This window comes from Eschrichtius robustus, chromosome 20 (assembly GCF_028021215.1).
Source record: "Eschrichtius robustus isolate mEscRob2 chromosome 20, mEscRob2.pri, whole genome shotgun sequence".
Classification (NCBI taxonomy): domain Eukaryota; kingdom Metazoa; phylum Chordata; class Mammalia; order Artiodactyla; family Eschrichtiidae; genus Eschrichtius; species Eschrichtius robustus.
The window spans coordinates 18,577,395-18,594,574 of record NC_090843.1 but is presented as its reverse complement, the minus strand read 5'-3'; the positions used below and the strand labels follow the sequence as shown (position 1 = coordinate 18,594,574).

The following is a 17,180-nucleotide window of genomic DNA, read 5'->3' as shown; positions in this document are numbered from 1 at the left end:
TCTTCGGGAGTGGTCTGGGTAGAAGCTGGCAGGCATCAGATGTAGTGCCCTGTGCCCGCCCAGGACCTAGAACCCTGAGGAGGGGGCAACCTGTGATGCTGCTACCCACCCCACCACCTCCATGCCTCAAGGCTTTGCCTACGCCAGGAATGAGCTTTGCCTACAACATCCCTTGCCTGCAGCCATCAGAAGAGGGGGCCCCTCTGCATCTGAGCCCCCCCATCCCCTTGTCACCTGGGTGTGGAGCCCATGGAACACTCTGGTCCAGCTCATTTTGAAACCAAAAAACTGCTTCACTTTCACCCTGAGGCCCCAGGGGAGAGGCCCTGTGGGTTGGTGCCCCAGAGGTAATCGTCACCCCAGGGGTTGCCTCAGGACCTCGGATCTCCCCCGGGGGGCTTGGCTGCTGCTGCTGCCGCTGCTGCTCTGTATCTGCCTCTTGTGATCCCGTCCTTTACCCACGTCCACGGCCCCCAGGAGAGGCCTTGGTACCCCCTCTGCCCTGGATCGTCCCTCTGCCTAGCATCCCGTAGCCCAGCAGCCCTGCCCCCCACCCCCACCAGCACCCAGCTGGGCCAGAGAGAGCCGATTGTGCCAACGAGGACTGGGCCCTGCCCGGCTGCCCGCCTCAGGGATGGGCGCCTCATGCCTGTCTCGCCACCTCCTGTGCCAATGTTGTCCCCCCCGTCCCCCACCCCCACCCTGGGGTGGGGCGCAGCTTCCACTTACTGGTTAGAAGAGACCACTGCCCAGCCTTTCCCCTTCCTGTCTGGTGTCCTGTGCCCCCATCTGTCTGTCTGTTCGTCTGTACTCCCCTAGGAGAAGTATTTTGCCACATATAAAACCGCCGTCCTGTCCTTTGCGGCCACCTCCTGAGCCTGCTTCTTTGTTCCCGCCGCACGGTTGCCAGCCTAGGTGTGTAGGAGCTGCTGATGTGCAGGGAGGGAGAGTGCAGGGGTGGGTGCAGGAATAAAGCTGTGGCCAGTCTCAGCTCTGCTCAGCCCCAAGCCCCATGCCTGTCCGGTCTGTCTCCCCATAAGTAGAGCCAGGGAAAACTGGAAGCTGAGACGGGAAGTGGGGTGCCCCGGGTTTCGTTCAGGGGGTCAGATCCAGAGCCACTGGCACGCTGTCCTAGAGGCTGGTGCTTGTTTCTCTGCTCCTGTGGCCTCAGCTGCTCCCCAACTCCCCAGGGAGGGATGGGCTGAGCTTCCGGCTCCCTCCACTGATGCCTCCACAACTACCCGCCCCAGCCCCTGCTAACCAACCTGGTGGGAGGGGAAGAGGTCTGTTTGTGGGGAAGGGCAGAGAATCAGGAACCCCCATCCCAGTCCCAGACTGACAGAAAGATCAAAAGCCAGGAGGAAAGCCAGCAGGTGACAGTGCCCGTTCCTGCCACCATCAGCTGACCGGATGTGGACTTGTGACGGTTGATCCTTCCTGCTGTCGCCTGTATCCTGCCTCACCCAGCACGCACAAACCATTTCTCCACTCTCATGGTTCTTGTTTTTGGGGTGGTGGACCTGAATGCTCCTGCGCAAAATGTGTGTGTAGAGGGCAACAGATGTCCAGACCCTCCAGATGAGGGGTTAGCAAACCCAGGGAAAGAGGAACTGGGGAGGCCCACAGGTCGAGTGACTGGCCCATGGTCAACAGGGAGGTGATGGCAAAGCCAGCACTGCTGGGACTGGAGCCCAGTCTGCCTGCCATGGTAGCGCTCCTCCCACTGCCTTTCAATGGAATCAGTCTTGTTTCCTGTGTTTATTCATTGAGCAAACATTTATTGAGCATCTACTATGTACGAGGCACAAGTCTAAGTGGGAGCTACAGACAATTCAGGGCAGCACAATGAGCGCTCTGATGTGGGAAGCAGTGGGTCCTGGGGGAAACTGGAAGAGGGGTCCCTGCCTTAACCTGGGGAGATCAGGGTGGGCTTCGTGGAGGAGGTGAGGCTTGAGTGGAGTCTAGAAGGCTGGTTAGGAATTAACCTGGGCAGAGAAGGAGGGGAAGTGTTCAAGGCAGAGGAAATAGGTGACACGCATGACACGTTCTTGGCACTTTGCTAGCAAAGTGTGCTCTCAAGGTGGTGGTAAGAGAGGGGTCAGCAGGAGCAGGTCACAGGGGCCTTGAGTCACATTAGGGAGTTTGGGCTTTGTCCTCAAGTTTGTGTGCAGAAATTGAAGGACTGTAAGCAGCGATGGTAAGATTGCCTCGGTTACAGTTTGGAGCATAGATTGGAGGGGGGCCTAGCTTGGAAACAGCTGCAATGCTCCAGGTGAAAAATGAGGAGGGTTTGCACTGGAATGGAGAAGGAGGCGGTGGCTGCCAGAGACATCTAGCAGTTATGATTGAGAGCTCTTGGAGAGTGATTGGAGGCAGCTAGTGAGAAAAAGGGAGGCATCTGGGGTGACTGTGGGTGAGGGTCTTCCCAGACATAGAGGAAGCAGGTGAAAAAACAGGTCAGAGGCAGAAATGATACTTGGCTTTGGACGAGGTGGGTTTAAGGTGCATGTGGGAGAATCTCCAAGAGGGGAAGAGCAGAAAACAGGCTTGGTCTGGGGCTGCACAGAGGAACTCCATCTGCAGTGGACCCTGGTACTTTAAATCAAAGGCAGGGCTCATTAGCTTCAGTTTACAGGTAAAGCTCATCGAGGTTAAGCAGTCTGTCCATAGTAACACAGCCATCAAGCAAGGACATGAACTGAGATCGGAGTTTCAAGTTCTGCGGTGTCCGTGACCCCCAAGTCTCGTGCTAATTCCCCTGGCCCAGGAGGCCCTAGCTTCTGCAAGGGAAGGGGTGCAGGGGAGGAGAAGGCAGGTGTCTGAGTATGTTTCTGTCTTCTCTCCACGTGTCTTCTGCCTGAAATTGCATTTGCCCAGAACTTGCCAGCAGAGGCATTTCTAGGTGGCTTAGAGATATTGAGAGATGAGGAGAGACTTTTTTTTTTTTCTAATATTTATTTATTTACTTATTTATTTGGCTGCTCTGGGTCTTAGCTGTGGCGTGTGGGATCTTCAGTGGCAGCATGTGGGATCTAGTTCCCTGACCAGGGATCGAACCCGGGCCCCCTGCGTTGGGAGCGCAGAGTCTTGGCCACTGGACCACCAGGGAAGTCCCTGAAGAGAGAGAGGCTCTTGTCTCCTGGTAACCATAAGACCTCAACCAACACACAATAAGCATGTTGGTGGTTGTCAACATGTGAGGATTTCAACAACCGTGAAGTCGGCTGGGACTAGGCCCAGGGAGGCTGGTGCTGTGACCGCAGCCACCTCAGGGACTCAGGAACTGAGATGCTGGGGACCCCTCCTTTCTCCCTCCCTGACCAGCTGCTTCTGTCTTTTGAGTAGGTTCTACCCTAGGGTGAGCTGAGGTCGGAGAGACTGAAGGTTTCCACCATCCTAAAAGTGAGCTGAGTTGAGGCCACCAGGGCCTGGGAGCGGGGTGGAAAGTAGGGTGGTTTCCAGCCCAGTACCCTTGACAAAAATCTTGTCTTAGCTCCAGTAATCACATCCTCAGAGAAGTGTGCCTTGGCTCCCTTCTAAATCAGGCCTTCCAGCCTACTGTCTCTCAGGGTTTTTTTTTTTTTTTTTGGTTGTGTGTTGGTTTTTGGTGCGTGTATTTGTCTGCCTAACTAGATGGCAAGCTCCATAAGACCCGGACAGGGTCTGTTTTGTCTGCTTGGCATGTTCCTAATTCCCTGACTCACATCTGTCAAATGAATGAATAAATGAATGAGTACCCCCTAGGATCCAGGCTCTGGGCCTCACAGCAGAGGCAGCTCTTGTCTGTTTACTGAACGTGCTCCAACGAGCAGAACGTCACTTTCAATTCTGCTATTGATGGTGGGGTCAGGGTGCACTAAGAGGTTCCTTCCCGCCTCCCCTCCAGGAAACAGATGGTAAAAACACTTTAAACACTTCTGCTTCCCCTAGCACCCTCTGTGCCCCTATCCTACTCCACCCCGCCGCAGCCCCAGCTCCTTTTTGACTAGGGCTGAAATGGAATCAGCCCAGATGGGCTCTGGTAGTCAGTTCTCCTTCCTTCTAACTCTGGGCACCACCCTGGGTGGGATGAAATTTCTGTATTTTGTGAGCTGTTCCTTCTTCTCTCCACAAACTTCCCAGCCTTCCTCAATCCTCTTCAACTTGTGCTCGTACTCCTTTTTTTTTAATACTCCACAGACCATTTCTCAGGCTGTAGCTTGACTTATGGCCCTTCAGTCCAATAACAACACAGCCTCACTGCGTGCCAGGCGCTGGCTCGGGCAGGGCGTGGGGGTGGGGTACACAGATGAGCATGACATGACCCCGCCCTCTGAGACTCACAGTTTTTGGGTTTTTTTTTTGTTTTTTATGGCCACACCTCATGGGATTTTAGATCCCCGACCAGGGATCGAGCCCAGGCCCTTGGCAGTGAGAGTGCGGATCCCTAACCGCTGGACTGCCAGGGAATTCCCTAGGACTCACAGTTGACTGGAGAAAGCAGACATGCCAGTTAACATCTCAGTGTAGAAAGAAGCCCCATTTAGTTGGAGAACCAGGCCAGGGCTTGGGAAGTAGGCGGCTTCTATGGCGGGCACCTAACGGGACAGAGGAACCCACCTTTCTGAGAAGGTGAAGGACATTCAGGTGGAGGAAATACAGAAGCAAAATCATAGTTGGGCCTGTGTGGGCAAGGACCATGGATGCGGAGCAAGGGGGGGATAACCTGCAGACGCAGGTGAGGGTTGTTCGTGGAGGCTCTTCAATGTCAGGTGAGGAGACTGATCTGACTCCAGTGGGCAATAGGGAGCCATTGAAGGTTTATGAGCTGTGGAGTAACAGACTCTGAGCTGTGCTTTAGGAAGGTTAATAGGGATGTGAGGCGGATGCTCTGAGTGGAGGGGAGGCAGGGAGACCGTTACAGTGTTGCTCCCTCGGGGAAGGGGAGCACTCATGGGCTGTAAGAAGGCAGTGGCAGAGGGCTGGAAGGAGTCGAGTCTCCTGTGTGGTGACTGGTCTCTCTTAACCGCCCCCTCAGCCTGAGTTTGGTTTGCCTTCCCCATTTCTCTTTTTGTCTTCTGGTTTTTCCCAGTTTAAGCAAAGAAGGAAATTCACAAACAGCCACAAGCAGCTCCCTCTTCCAGCCTGGCTCTCTCTTGGCCCAGGCTCTGCTTGGCTGGGTCTTAGTATCCTGGACCCCTTTGCAGGGTCTCCGGCTGAGAGATCTCTCTTTTTGCTCCATCACTGTCTTCAGATGCCCACCCTTGGGAATCAGAAAGCTGTGCTGGAGCAGTTGTTTTGTCAGTGAACCATAGAAGCAGCACTGCTCTACTCCTAGAAGTTGCCCATCACCAAGGGGCCTGCAAAAGGAGGGGACACCTTGCCCTTCCCCAAGGGAACTCACTCGGAGTAGGCCTACGGCACCCACACTGGTGAAACAACTAGAGACCTGTAGAGGGTTGGAACGTTCTCCCAGCTCAGAGAGGATCGGTGGGCTCTGTCTGCCTCACACAGCTAGTAAGTACAGAAGGTGGGTGGCCTAGGGTTTTGCTTGTCTAGTGCCTCAGACATGGCACTCGGAGAAGGCAGAGCTGGCATCCGATGTGGGCCCCTGGGCTAGGTCTCTTTGATTTGCAGTGGGGAGTAGTCCGCCCAGAGAACTCTTGGGGTTTTCTCAGGGCGAGGGGGAGGATGTGAAGTCTGGACCCCATTTTCCTTACACCTCCAGGGCTCTGGACACGTAGCTCATTGTCACTGTGAGGTTCATAGCGCCCTCGAGGGGCCAGCGTCCCAGGGGATTCCCAGGCCCCTTAGGGGACGGACTCATGGGGCGTCCGCAACCTCGTAGGTAAAGCTTGCCCGGCCCTCCCGGGGTGTGTGTGTGGGGGGGGGGCTCCAAGCTCGGGGACTCGACCCGGGCACCCGAAAGCCCCCGAGTCCTATCCCTCCCTGTCTGACCCGGGACGTGCCATGAGACAACTGATCGGCAGGTTGATGAGCACCTTCCGGAAACAGGGTTAAGGGGCGCACAGGACATCCAAGCGGCCGCTTTGATCCGGCTCCCACTTGTCCCCCCATCCCCCCGATCTGGGGTCGTCTGGGCGGATGTGATGGGGGACCTCGGGCTCGGAGGGTCCTGAGTGGGGCCTCCCCGCCTGCTCCGCAGTCTCCCCTGCCCCCTCCCCGCCCACTCCTCGGCGGTCGCGCGCTTCGGTGCGCCCAGGGGCGCAGGGCTGGGCGAGCCTCCTTCCTCCGGCTCAGCGCTGTCGCCGGTTTCCTGCGATTGTGACTTCACGCTCGGCTCTTTCCTCAGACCCCTTCTCTTGGCAAGCCCTGAGCGCCCCCGATCTTTGGCACAATCGCTTTTCTGGAAATGTGGAGCGGGGAAGGTGGGGCTTAGCTCCCATTTCCACTGTTCAGGAGTGGCGCAGGTGTCTCGGCCCGGTGGGAAAGAAACCTGCCCTGTTGTTTTTTTGTGGGGGAAGGGGGCGGGGGAGCAGAAGTAGTAAGGAGGGGACAGGCCCCCCCAACCTGCTGGAAACACTTGTCTCCTTCCTGGGAGGCCTGGGGGAGCACACAGTCCCCTGGCCATCGGGTTTGGCCCTGACCCTGCCCTTCCCCCGGATGCCTCCAGAACACAAGGTTACCATCGTGGGACTGGACAATGCAGGAAAGACCTCCATTCTCTACCAGTTGAAAGCGACTCTCGCGTGGGGGGCGGGGCTGGGCCTTCCCACCAGACTGACAAGCATTTGGACCAATCACCGGAGCCCTTCCCCGCGTTCTCGGGTTCCCCTGTAGCCAGGAGGATTGACTGGAGGAACCTGGTGTGACCTTCCTGGTATAGTGGCCGCTCAGTTCAGTGACTTCTCGGCCAGGCCTTCGAATCGTGCTCGGTATGAGCAACCCCACTGCTCCCCTCCGTCTACCCCCGGCCCCTGCCAAACCCGGTTGCGGGCTTGCAGCTGGCCGAACCTGCCCGATGGTCTCCGTGCTCTTCGCTCCCCCTAGCGTCAGGTCTCTCCTTCTAACTCCTGCACCCCAGTCTCGTGTCTTCATTTTCTCCCCCTTCTTCAAACCCAAAAGGTAGGGCCAGCTTTGGGCCGGCCTGGTCTCTGTAGCTCCTGGTCTAGCAGAGTCTGGCACAAGTGCTGAGTAATTATCCATCGGAGCTTTTCCCGATATTCACTCTGGATGGCATCTCTCCTGTTTGGATCCTATTCAGTTAGGAAAATTTTCCCCTGAAAAAGTAACATATATATATATATATATATATTTAATTAGAAGAAAAGGGAAATTCAAACAATACAAGCATATATAGTGAAAAGTAAGTTTCCCTCTCACCCCTAACTCCCAGTTTCACTTCCCAGATTTTCCAGAGGCATTCCCTACATATAAAAACGTGTGTGTTTTCTAAGTCACTTTAAACAAAGCCCCTTTCTGATGGCCCTCAACTTATGTCTCCTTTTTCCGATCCCTTGCTACTCAAAGTGTGGTCCACAGACCGGCAGTGTTGGCATCATCTGGAAGCTTGTTAGAAATGCAAAATGCTGGGCCCTAGCCCAGACCCACTGGATCACAATCTGCACTGTAGCAAGACTCGCAGGTGATTCAGCTGTATATTAAAGTTTGGGGAGACTGCTCTAATAAGTCTCCCCTCTCTGGGGTCCAAGCCAGGCAGGACTTGGTCTCACTCCTGTCTGCATTCCCTCATGCCCAGCAGAGGCTCCGTCAACCTGGGCTGAATTGTTCTAAGTTAGATTCAGCCTGACTTAAGGTGGGGGCCAGAGCTGGGAGTGGACTGGGCTGAACACTTGGTACCCTCTCCTGCCTCCCCAGCCTGACAAATGAGGTGGTCCCTACATGTCCCACCATCCGTAGCAACGTGGAGAAGATTGTTTGGCAAAAGACCCACTTCTTCATGTGGGACATAGGAGGAGAGGAGGCTCTGCGCTCCTCTTGGAACACATACTACTCCAGTGCTGAGGTGAGGAGGGTGCCTGGGCTTGGAGGAGCTGTGTGATATTAGCCAGTCACTTAACCTCTCTGAGCCTTGGTTCCCCCATTGTGAGATGGAGACCATAATAATGACCTCTCTGGGTTGTGAAAATTAAATAATAAAACAAGAGCTAATTCAGATGTGTCAAATACTTAATGCAGCACAAAGCCCGTTAAAATTTTTGAATGCTTCCTGGCAGCTTTGTCTGCTTGCTGTCAGCTTTCTGTTTGATGCCTTGGATGGGGTAGGCCCTTTGTCTCTGGGGGCCTTACTTTCTCATTCTGGCAGCAGCAGAATCCAGTGGTTTCATTCCTGGAGTGGGAGCTGATTTCAAGCTCCAGTACTGCTATTCATAGGCTGTGTGGCCAAGGGCAAGATACATCACCTCCCTGACCCTCAGTCTCGTAGTCTGTAGGCATCGTAATAGTTGCAGTTCCACAGGGTTGTGGTGAGGCCTAAACGGAGTCATGAAGGCCCAGTGCTTGGCATAACCTCTGGCACACAATCAGAAGTTGTGCTCAGTCCACCCTGGGTCTGGGTAGAAAAGGGAATTCAAATGGGACTAGGGCAGTGAGGTCTTGAGAATGCACAGTTTGTTTTCTGTGGGACTTACATCAGGGCAGAGTACAGTGAGCAAGGAGACACGTTCATTGAAGAGAAAGCCCATCACCCACAACTCGCCTTTGCTGGCCAGTTCATCATCCTTGTGATTGACAGCATGGACCGGGATCAACTGCTGACCGCTCTGTAGGAGCTGTATAAGATGCTGGCCCATGAGGTAAGACCCCTGCAGTTGGGAGAGGACCCGGTGTACTAGCTCTGTGACCTCAGTCTACTCACTTAGCCTCTCTGAGCGTTACTGCTAATGCCCCAGTCTCTGAGAACCTCTATCCCAGCAGCTTGGGCAGGGCGAGATTATCCCAGATGAAGGGCAGTAACATCCTCAGCACAGCTGATCACAGAAGCCAGAGTTGCAAGTTCAGGTTCTGACCCCACTTCTCACTCATTGTGGGACCCCAGACAAGTTACTTCACCTCTCTAATCCTCAATTTCCCCAAGTATAAACGGGGAGGATCATCAAATTCCTACCTCCTGAGATCACTGTAAGGATTCTATGAGCTGGCTGGGAGGCATTCCAGGAGCTGTCGGTGTCACTGGATGCGGTTGTCAGTGTTGTGCAGGACCTCCATCCCCACCCCACCTGGGAAAGCAGGGGAGGTAGGGAGGACTCATGGGGCAATGAGAAGGGGGGCTGAATCCTGGCAGGCTGACTGGGGCTGGGTTCCTCTGTCCACAGGCTCTATGAGATGCTTCAGTCCTGATCTTTGCCAATAAGCAGGACATGAAGGACTCCATGACCACTGTGGAGATCTCCCGATTCCTCACCCTTAGTGCCATCAAAGACCACCCGTGGCACATGGCACATACAGGGCTGCTGTGCCCTCACCGGGGAAAGGTTAATGGCTGTCCCACCTGGACCTCCAGGGCTTGGCCTAACCAGTGGTGCTGACCATCAGAACCTTCTCCTGGCTCTCTGTTGTCAGAATCTGGCTCACAGTTAGCTCCTGGGTCAAGACAGCTGAGCATCTACCCATGGTTAAGATGCTGTGGGTAAGCAGTGAGCAAGACAGGGTCCCTGCTCTCTAGGGGTTTGTTCTAGTGGGGAGAGAGGTGACACTCCACCTAAACACAAACATTTTAGGTACTGAGAAGTGCTTGAAGAAAGTGAAATTGAATAACAGGGATGGGTTTGCTTTAGCTCTGGTCGTCAGGGACCATCTCTACTAGGAGGTGACTTCTGAGCTGAGACCTGAATGAAGAGGCAGCCATGGGAAGACCTGGGGGACAAGCCTTCCAGGCAGGAATCTCTCTCAAGTCCTTTTGGCCTTGAGTTTCCTTATCTGTACAGAGGAGGGTGATTATACCTGTTCCCTCCCAGAGTTCCTATAGAGAATAAATGATATCATTCATTTAACATTCATTGGGCACCTACAGTCCATCCTCCATATCCATGGGTTCCACATCCTCAGATTCAACCAACTGCAGATGGAAAATATTCGAAAAAGAAAATGCCAGAAAATTCCAAAAAGCAAAATCTGAATTTGCCGTGTTCCAGCAATGATTTACATAGCATTTATATTGTATTTACAACTATTTACATAGCATTTACATTATATTAGGTATTATAAGTAATCTAGTGTTGATTTATAGTATATAGGAGGATATGCCTAGGTTATATGCAAATATATGCTACTTTATATAAGGGACTTGAGTATCCGAGAATTTTGGTGTCTGCGAGGATCCTGGAACCAATCCCCCATGGATATGGAGAAGTGACTATACTTTGTGCCAAGCACTGTTCTAGGCACCTGAGAAACAGCAGTGAACAAAGCAGACAAAAATCCCTGCCCTTGTGGAGCTTATTTTCCAATGGGGGTGGGGTGGGGGGGTGGGAAAGAGACAATAAACAATAAAAATAAGAAAAATATATGGTAAGTTAAAAAGTGATAAGTGTAAAGGGGAAAAATCAATAGGAAAGGGAAGTTGGATGTCTGTTGTGGGGAATGTTGCAGTTTTAGATAAGGTGTCCAGGGAGGGGCTGCTGAGAAGGTAGCTGCTTAAACACCTGAAGGATGTGAGAGAGCTAGGTCATTGTCCTACAGAAAGGACCTCGAATCAGGCCTGGAGAATTCCCTTTCCTCTTCCCTCTCAAGTGGAGTCACAGCAGGCTGGGGGCCTGGATGCCCAGCTGAAGAAGGGGAGACTTTAAGCAGGCCAGCCCAAGGAACCACACATTTCTGGCAGTGTCCTTGCCAACTCCTGGGTCAGGAGGACCCCCCTCCCCCAAACCACAGTTGGTTCAATTCAAGCGGCATTTCCTAAGTAACCCCCATGTGCCAGACACTGTGCCAAGTGATACAGACATGACCAAGACTCTACTCCTTCTCTGGGGTTGCTCACAGTGTAATGGAAGAACTTGCTTTTGGAGCCTCCTCCCAGGCCTTTGAAGCCACCCTGGTACTGACCCAGTGATGGAGCGGGTGGGAAGGGGGCACTGGAGCCTTGCCCAAAGACATCGCTAAGGTGAGTCTCCAGACCTCTTCCTCAAAGGAGCCCTCCCTGACTCCCAGACATCCGGAGGCCTCTGTACATCTCCTTTCTAACCTTCATCAGAGTACGTAGTTACAGAATTGTTTGATCATTTGTTTAATATCTATCTCCTCTGCTAGACTGTAAGCCCTAGAGGGCATGTCTATTTTTTCACCAGTAACCCCTAGCACAGTACCTGATACATGGTAGGTACACAGTCCGTTCATATTTGTTAACTGAACACAAAATTGGTTATAAATTTGGTCGCTCCATCAGTCAGCTCTGGGCAGGGGCTGGGGGCTAGGAAGGCCATCATCCTCATGGGGTATGCTGATCCTTGCCCTGTTCCTCTGTCCCTGCAGGCTGCCTGCCGGGCTTCAGTGGATGCAGTCTTGGGCCATTGTCAACTGATGTCCCAGCCTGAGGCCAACCAGAAACTTTGAGGGTTTTGCATGGACTATGTGGGTGGAAAACCCAAGTGACTATTTGTTATTTTTCTGTGATTCTCTGGTGGGACCAGGGGCAGCTACGGACAGTGAGATTGCCACTATCCACCCAACCCCCACTGAGGAGCTAGACTGAGCACCGTGAATTGCTGCAGACAGGACAACAGTAAAAGCTGCCCTTCACTCCATGGGAGCAGGTGTCCTTCTTGGAGACACCAGGGAAGCTGTTGGATGTGCTGGGGGATTAGGAAGTGGAGCCCCCTCCCCTCAGCCCTCAACCTCTCTGTAGGACAGAGTAAGAAACCCTGGAATTTTTCTTTATTTCCTAGAACCCTAACCCTAGCCCCCTCACCCCCACTCCAGCTTTCTGGCCCCTTAGACATCTTTGTCCCCTACCCTTTGATCAAAGGAGATTCCAGAAAGGTGAAGGGGTCGGCTCAGGAGAAGGAGAGCAGAGCCAAAAGCTGGGAGGGGAGAGGGCAGAGGACAGGACCTTCTGGCCAGGGACAGTCCCTCGCACTGCAGGGAGTTCTACTCCTCGCTCACCCTCCCATTCCCTCTGACCACAGCTTTTGAGCTTTACGCCGCACCTTCACTCCCAGTGTCTTTCCAGTGTGAATCCTACTCCTCCCAAATGTCTCAGATTCCTAGAGCATTTGCTTTTCTTGTCTTTTTGTAGTGATTTTTTTTCACACTGTATTAGGAATTTTATGAAGGTGTAATAAATGTCATTGAAAACTGCTCACCTCTTATTTCTGCCTGCTTCTTCTGCTTGTGCCTCAAACTGGCTTTTGGTTTTCATACAAGACTCTCAGGCAGGGGAAATCCACCTTGGAAATGGAGGGGGGCTGCCTCAAGGGTCTATCTGGCTAGGGGACTGGCTCTTTGGTCCTGGGCTCTACGGCTCTCTGCCAGGTGACTGACACCGTCCTTGCCAGGATTCAGAGCTCTGGGCTCTGAAAGAGTGGAAAAGAGGAGAAGAAGGGGAAAAGTGGAGAAGAGGGGAAAGAGTGGTTTGATGCTAACTCATGGAGGAGGGGAGGAGGGGCCCTTCGGGGTTGGAAAAGCCCAGGGGTCCTATCAAAGCAGAGCTGGAAACAGGATGGAAACCCAGGCTACCCATCTGTGTACAGGGAGCAGTGCTATTACCCCAGAAGACCTGGGATGGTCCCGAGGTCAGTGGGTCTCTTCCCTTCCCAAGTCAGGTAGTGACATCTCTGTGAGAGGCTGGACACAGATATAGAGGGCTCAGGATTTTTTTAACCTTGTGGTTTCCATAAGGCGTGATTGTGGAGAAAGAACTCAGGAATTCTAAACATCGCCGTTCAGATTCTATGTTCCTTCCATTAGATTATTTTCAAAGAGAAACACAATAGTTCAAAGGTAATATCATCCCCTTATTCCACGGAAACTCATTCTCACGGGTAAGGACTACGAGGAGGGGGGTATAGCTCAGTGGTAGAGCATTTGACTGCAGATCAAGAGGTCCCCGGTTCAAATCCGGGTGCCCCCTCTCTCAGCAAGACTCTTCGCGTTTTCTTAGTCTTGGCAATGCACCTGTTCCCTTACAAACGCGAGGGGAAGGATCCTCGAGCGCTGCTGACCCGTTTTGCAGTCGGGCGAGGGTGGAGTCCCCGGCCCGGCCAGACCACGCCCTCGGTCTGTCGGTGGATTGTACAAAGGCCCACTCTCGTAATGGTAGGGCGGAGGCGGTAGCACACGCAGGTGGCCTTTCCCACGGACCCCAATTGCTGTTGGGAGCAAGAGAAGCTGAGTCTCTAAGGGCCGGGCTCGGGCTGGGGAAGGAAGGCCGAGAGGAGTCTACGAGAGCGTGTAGGATGGAGAAATGGGCGCCAAGAGAAACGCTAAGGGAACTCTAGCAGGGCAGGAAAGGGGGGACCCAGGCCCAAAGGAAGGCCCCTGAAGTGAGGAGTCTCTAGGGACTTCCCCTCCCACATTCCCAAACTGCAAGTTTCTTACATCATTAGAATTCTTTAGTTCAGAGCTTCAGGAAAGAAACCCTGCACCCAGATGAGTAATCTCTTGAGATTCATTTTCTCTCCATCTCTTGTAAACATTGGACCTCCCTTCCGTTCTTGCGCCCAGCACAGCGCCTGCGCCAGAAAAGCACTAATAAGTCATCTGTGGGACTTCGCCAGCAGAGGGGGTATAGCTCAGTGGTAGAGCATTTGACTGCAGATCAAGAGGTCCCCGGTTCAAATCCGGGTGCCCCCTCAGCAGCTTTTTAAGGCACCGAACTCCGATTCTCCAGCAACAATTTTCTTTACAGCTTTTTTTTTTTTTTTCTTCCACAATTTTGTGTTGACATTTCCTTCGCCACCTCTATTTTGGGCAGATGAGGAGCGGCGAGAGTACAAAATACAGGAATTCTAAAGCAGTGGCCCTCAAAATGTGGTACCGAGAACAGCACCACCACCTGGGAACGTGTTAGAAATGAGGATTCTCGTCCCTATCTCTATTGAGCTTGGGGGTGGCGCCCAGAAATCCGTGTTTTAATAAGCCCTCCAGGTGATTCTGATGTATACTCAAGTTCTAGAAGTTTACATTAAAAAAAATGACCGGTCGTTTGCTTCTAATTATTTCCAAGTTGCTGTTTCAGCCTGAGTTCTTATTAAGAGACCTTTTAAAACAGACCGCGGGGCATCCCGGACGGGGGAATGTACAAAGAAATCAGTGCCGGAGCTGGAATTTCGTCCTGGGACCTCTCACCTTGACCTCTCGGAAGGTAGGGGCAAAGACTTGTGAACCTGCCCGGCTGGAGTAGGAGGTCGCGGGCAGCTCCAGGCCAGGACCGGAAAAGTGAGGAAAACCGCAGAACAGGCGCGATGCGGCTCGTCATGTGCCCACTAGAGGGCAGCAAGAAGCTACAGCTGGAAGCAGCCGTCTTTTTGATCCTGAGTCGGCAAAATAGCAATTTAAATAAGACAACAAGAAGAACTTACAGATAGGCCTTGTCTTGTCCCATTGTGATTGAATAGAGGGCTTAGGACTGGAGGAGGTCGCTTCTGGGACCCTGGGTCCTGAGGAAGGAGGAACTGGGATTCTGAAAGATTAGAGAGTCTTTAGGACCCCAGCCCCGTATATGTCAGGGCGCTCCCCTCGCCCCTCTATCTCCCTCCATCCAGCGCTCGAGTTTCTTGCCGTCGTACGAAGTAGGTCGGGGAGGGAAGAGGCACCTCCGTGTCCTGACCTGATTCCCTGCCGTCTATTAAATCTCCTAAATTGCAGGTATTTTATTCTGTTGTGGTAGGAAAAAAAAGGGGGGGGGGAATCTATCCCCAGAGCCTGCTATAAGGTGGTGGCAGTTGGGGTGAGACATTTCCTTGCTCTGGGACTGGCTTTGAAGATTGACTGGGTCGGGCCCTGAAGAGGCCTGGGGTCCCCGGAGAGGAGGGTGGCCTCGGTTACCTTCTGGGGGTGGGAAGGGGTCCAGGTTATTTCAAAGTAGGGGTGAGCCAGGCCCCCTCCACCTCCATGTCTGCTGGGCTGGGGGGCAAGACAATGGGGACAAGACAATTGTCTGCTGGCAATGGGGGATGGGGGTGGGATAAAGTGGAGAGGAGCCACGGGAGGGCGTGGAATTCAGGCCTCTGTTGCAAGGGGAGATTCTGGGGTGGGGGTGGGCATCAGAAACCCACACAACTCCGTGGAACAGCCCAGAAAGTCGGGAAGCCTGGTGGAGCTGGGTCGGGGGGTGGGTGGTAGGAGCTCATGGTCCGAGGAAGAAGTCTGGCCTCTCGAGCCTTCTCTCCACCGCTTTCCCCCGGGGAGTCAGGAGGGGAAGGGAGGCAGGAGCTAAGGTGCGGTGTGGGGGTAGCTGATGCTCTTCGGGGGTTCCTCCAGCCCGAGGGTCCCCCGCCCTGTCCCCCTCCTGCGTCCGCTGCCCCCCCCCTCCCCCCGCCTTGGGAGCGGCCGCGGGAGCTCTCGGGGAGCGCTCGGGCAGGGCTGGGAGGGCTGGGGAAGCCTCGGGACGAGCTCTGGAGGCGCCGCGCCCCCCCCCCACCCCGCCCCGCCCCGCCCCGCCCCGCCCCCTCCCCGGTCCCCTCTCCGGGAGGCCGCTCTGCTCGCTCGCCGCCCGCTGGCGCTCCGCCGCTCTCGCCGCTCTCGCCGCTCTCGCCTCTCTCGCCGCTCCCGCCGCTCCCGCTGCTCGCCGGCCCCGCGCTCCGCCCGCCGTTCCGCCGCCCACCCCTCCGCCTGCCAGCCCGGGGGACCGCGCCGCCAGAGCCCGGCCGGGGCAGCTGCGGGCCGGGGGCGGGCCCTGGCCCCCACCATGCGGGCCGAGCTCTGGCTCCTCGTGCTGGTGCTCAGGGAGGCTGCCCGGGGGCTGAGCCCCCAGCCCGGAGCAGGTAGGACTGGCCGGAGTTGGCTGGGGTGGATCGGGGCGGGGGTCGGGGGGCAGGTAGGCGGGCGTGGGCATGGGCAGGTACCGGCAGGCTGGCGATGTTTGGGGCGCCGGGGGTCGTGTCCGCGGGAGGCCGGGCGCCCTGTGGACTGTGGCAGGTGGACAGGGACCCCACTTTTCTAAACACACAGGGTGTATGAGTGAGGGAGGAAGCGTCAGACACTGATGCCCCGATCTCTCCTTCCCTCCTGGAAGGACACTGGAGGGACCCTGGTAGAGGGGGATCTATAAGGCAGTGGGCTCTGGCCCCAAAGGGGGCAGTGGGAGAGACATAGGGACCCCTGGTCACACCGGATGAGGCTGAATTCTGATGAGATGCGGAGTCTGGGGTGCCTCCTGTCCCAGTTTTGCCTCCTTTTTCTTTTCCCTGCCCCCACTCCCAAGCTGACCCAGGCTGGGCGCTGGGTGGGAGCAGCCAGGAGGATGGAGGAGACCCAGCATCTTTCCTCCAACAAGGGCAGTAGGGGCCAAACGCCTTCCTCTCTCCTTTTGGTACTTGGAGAGCAGGGCCCAGAGAGAAGCAACTTGCCACTCCCCCACCCCCAGCCTCCAGGGTCCTCCTGTCACTCCTGCGCTGCTCTGCCCTGGTGGTCCTTGGCCTTTAGCTTCTCTGGCTCTAGATTGGGGGGTGGGGGTGTCCTATCTTGCACACTCCTCTTCCACACAGCAGTTCTCTACGATCATCGCTCTCACCTGGAAGTCCTTTCTGAGATCTACCTCGAGTCCCTCCTGTAATAAAAGGAGAACCATTTTTCAACAAGTAATTTTACATTCTCCTCTTTCCTCCTCATGTACATAGAACTTCTCTGGGGTTGGGGAGGTGGGTAATTGCAGTCAAGCCTCTTGAGAGAGAGAATTGGGAAGATAGTGCTTCATGCCTCACTGGCATACGTGTCCCCCAGATGGATGGAGCAGGTGGAGGGTTTGGCGAGGGGGATGCTGTAGGTGGGCTGCTGTGTCTCAGGGGTGTGCTGGCACCAGGCAAAGTGTCAGTGACAGTGTGCTTGACTTTAATGATCCCTGAATGTAGCTGAGACAGGCCCGGGTCCCTGTTGAGAAGGAGGGTGTGGGCAGAGGACAGTGGAAGCTGATATGGCAAGAGGCTGCTGGTGAAGAAACACCAGTTTTCAGAGAGACCACGCAGAGAGTGGCCAGAGACTTGGCTTCTAGTCCCAGCATCTCACTTGCCGTGTGACCTTGAGCAAGTTACTTTCCCTCTCTGGGCCTATTTCCTCCCTTATAA

The 17,180-nt window shown here is 54.6% G+C and overlaps 3 protein-coding genes and 2 non-coding genes across 9 annotated transcripts in view; 4 read left to right on the top strand and 1 right to left on the bottom strand.

Annotated features, from left to right (window-relative positions):
• Window positions 1-17,180, bottom strand: part of LOC137755070 (large ribosomal subunit protein eL19) — a 406,958-nt gene that overhangs the window by 24,871 nt on the left and 364,907 nt on the right. The window lies entirely within an intron of this gene.
• On the top strand, window positions 5,950-11,479 carry ARL5C (ARF like GTPase 5C). Its single transcript, XM_068531400.1, is given in 8 exon segments — window positions 5,950-5,995; window positions 6,614-6,671; window positions 7,510-7,512; window positions 7,819-7,966; window positions 8,673-8,756; window positions 9,276-9,392; window positions 9,394-9,434; window positions 11,431-11,479. Coding segments are annotated over 8 exon segments (546 nt in total).
• On the top strand, window positions 12,956-13,027 carry TRNAC-GCA (transfer RNA cysteine (anticodon GCA)). The gene has a single exon. It is a non-coding gene; the product is annotated as a tRNA-Cys (tRNA).
• On the top strand, window positions 13,678-13,749 carry TRNAC-GCA (transfer RNA cysteine (anticodon GCA)). The gene has a single exon. It is a non-coding gene; the product is annotated as a tRNA-Cys (tRNA).
• The window catches only part of PLXDC1 (plexin domain containing 1), a 61,225-nt gene continuing 59,672 nt past the window's right edge, over window positions 15,628-17,180 (top strand). For all 3 annotated transcript variants that reach the window (XM_068531029.1, XM_068531030.1, XM_068531028.1), the window contains exon 1: window positions 15,628-15,881. In XM_068531029.1, the coding sequence (XP_068387130.1) occupies window positions 15,806-15,881 (76 nt within the window). In that variant the 5' untranslated portion in view covers window positions 15,628-15,805. The remainder of the gene's footprint in view (window positions 15,882-17,180) is intronic.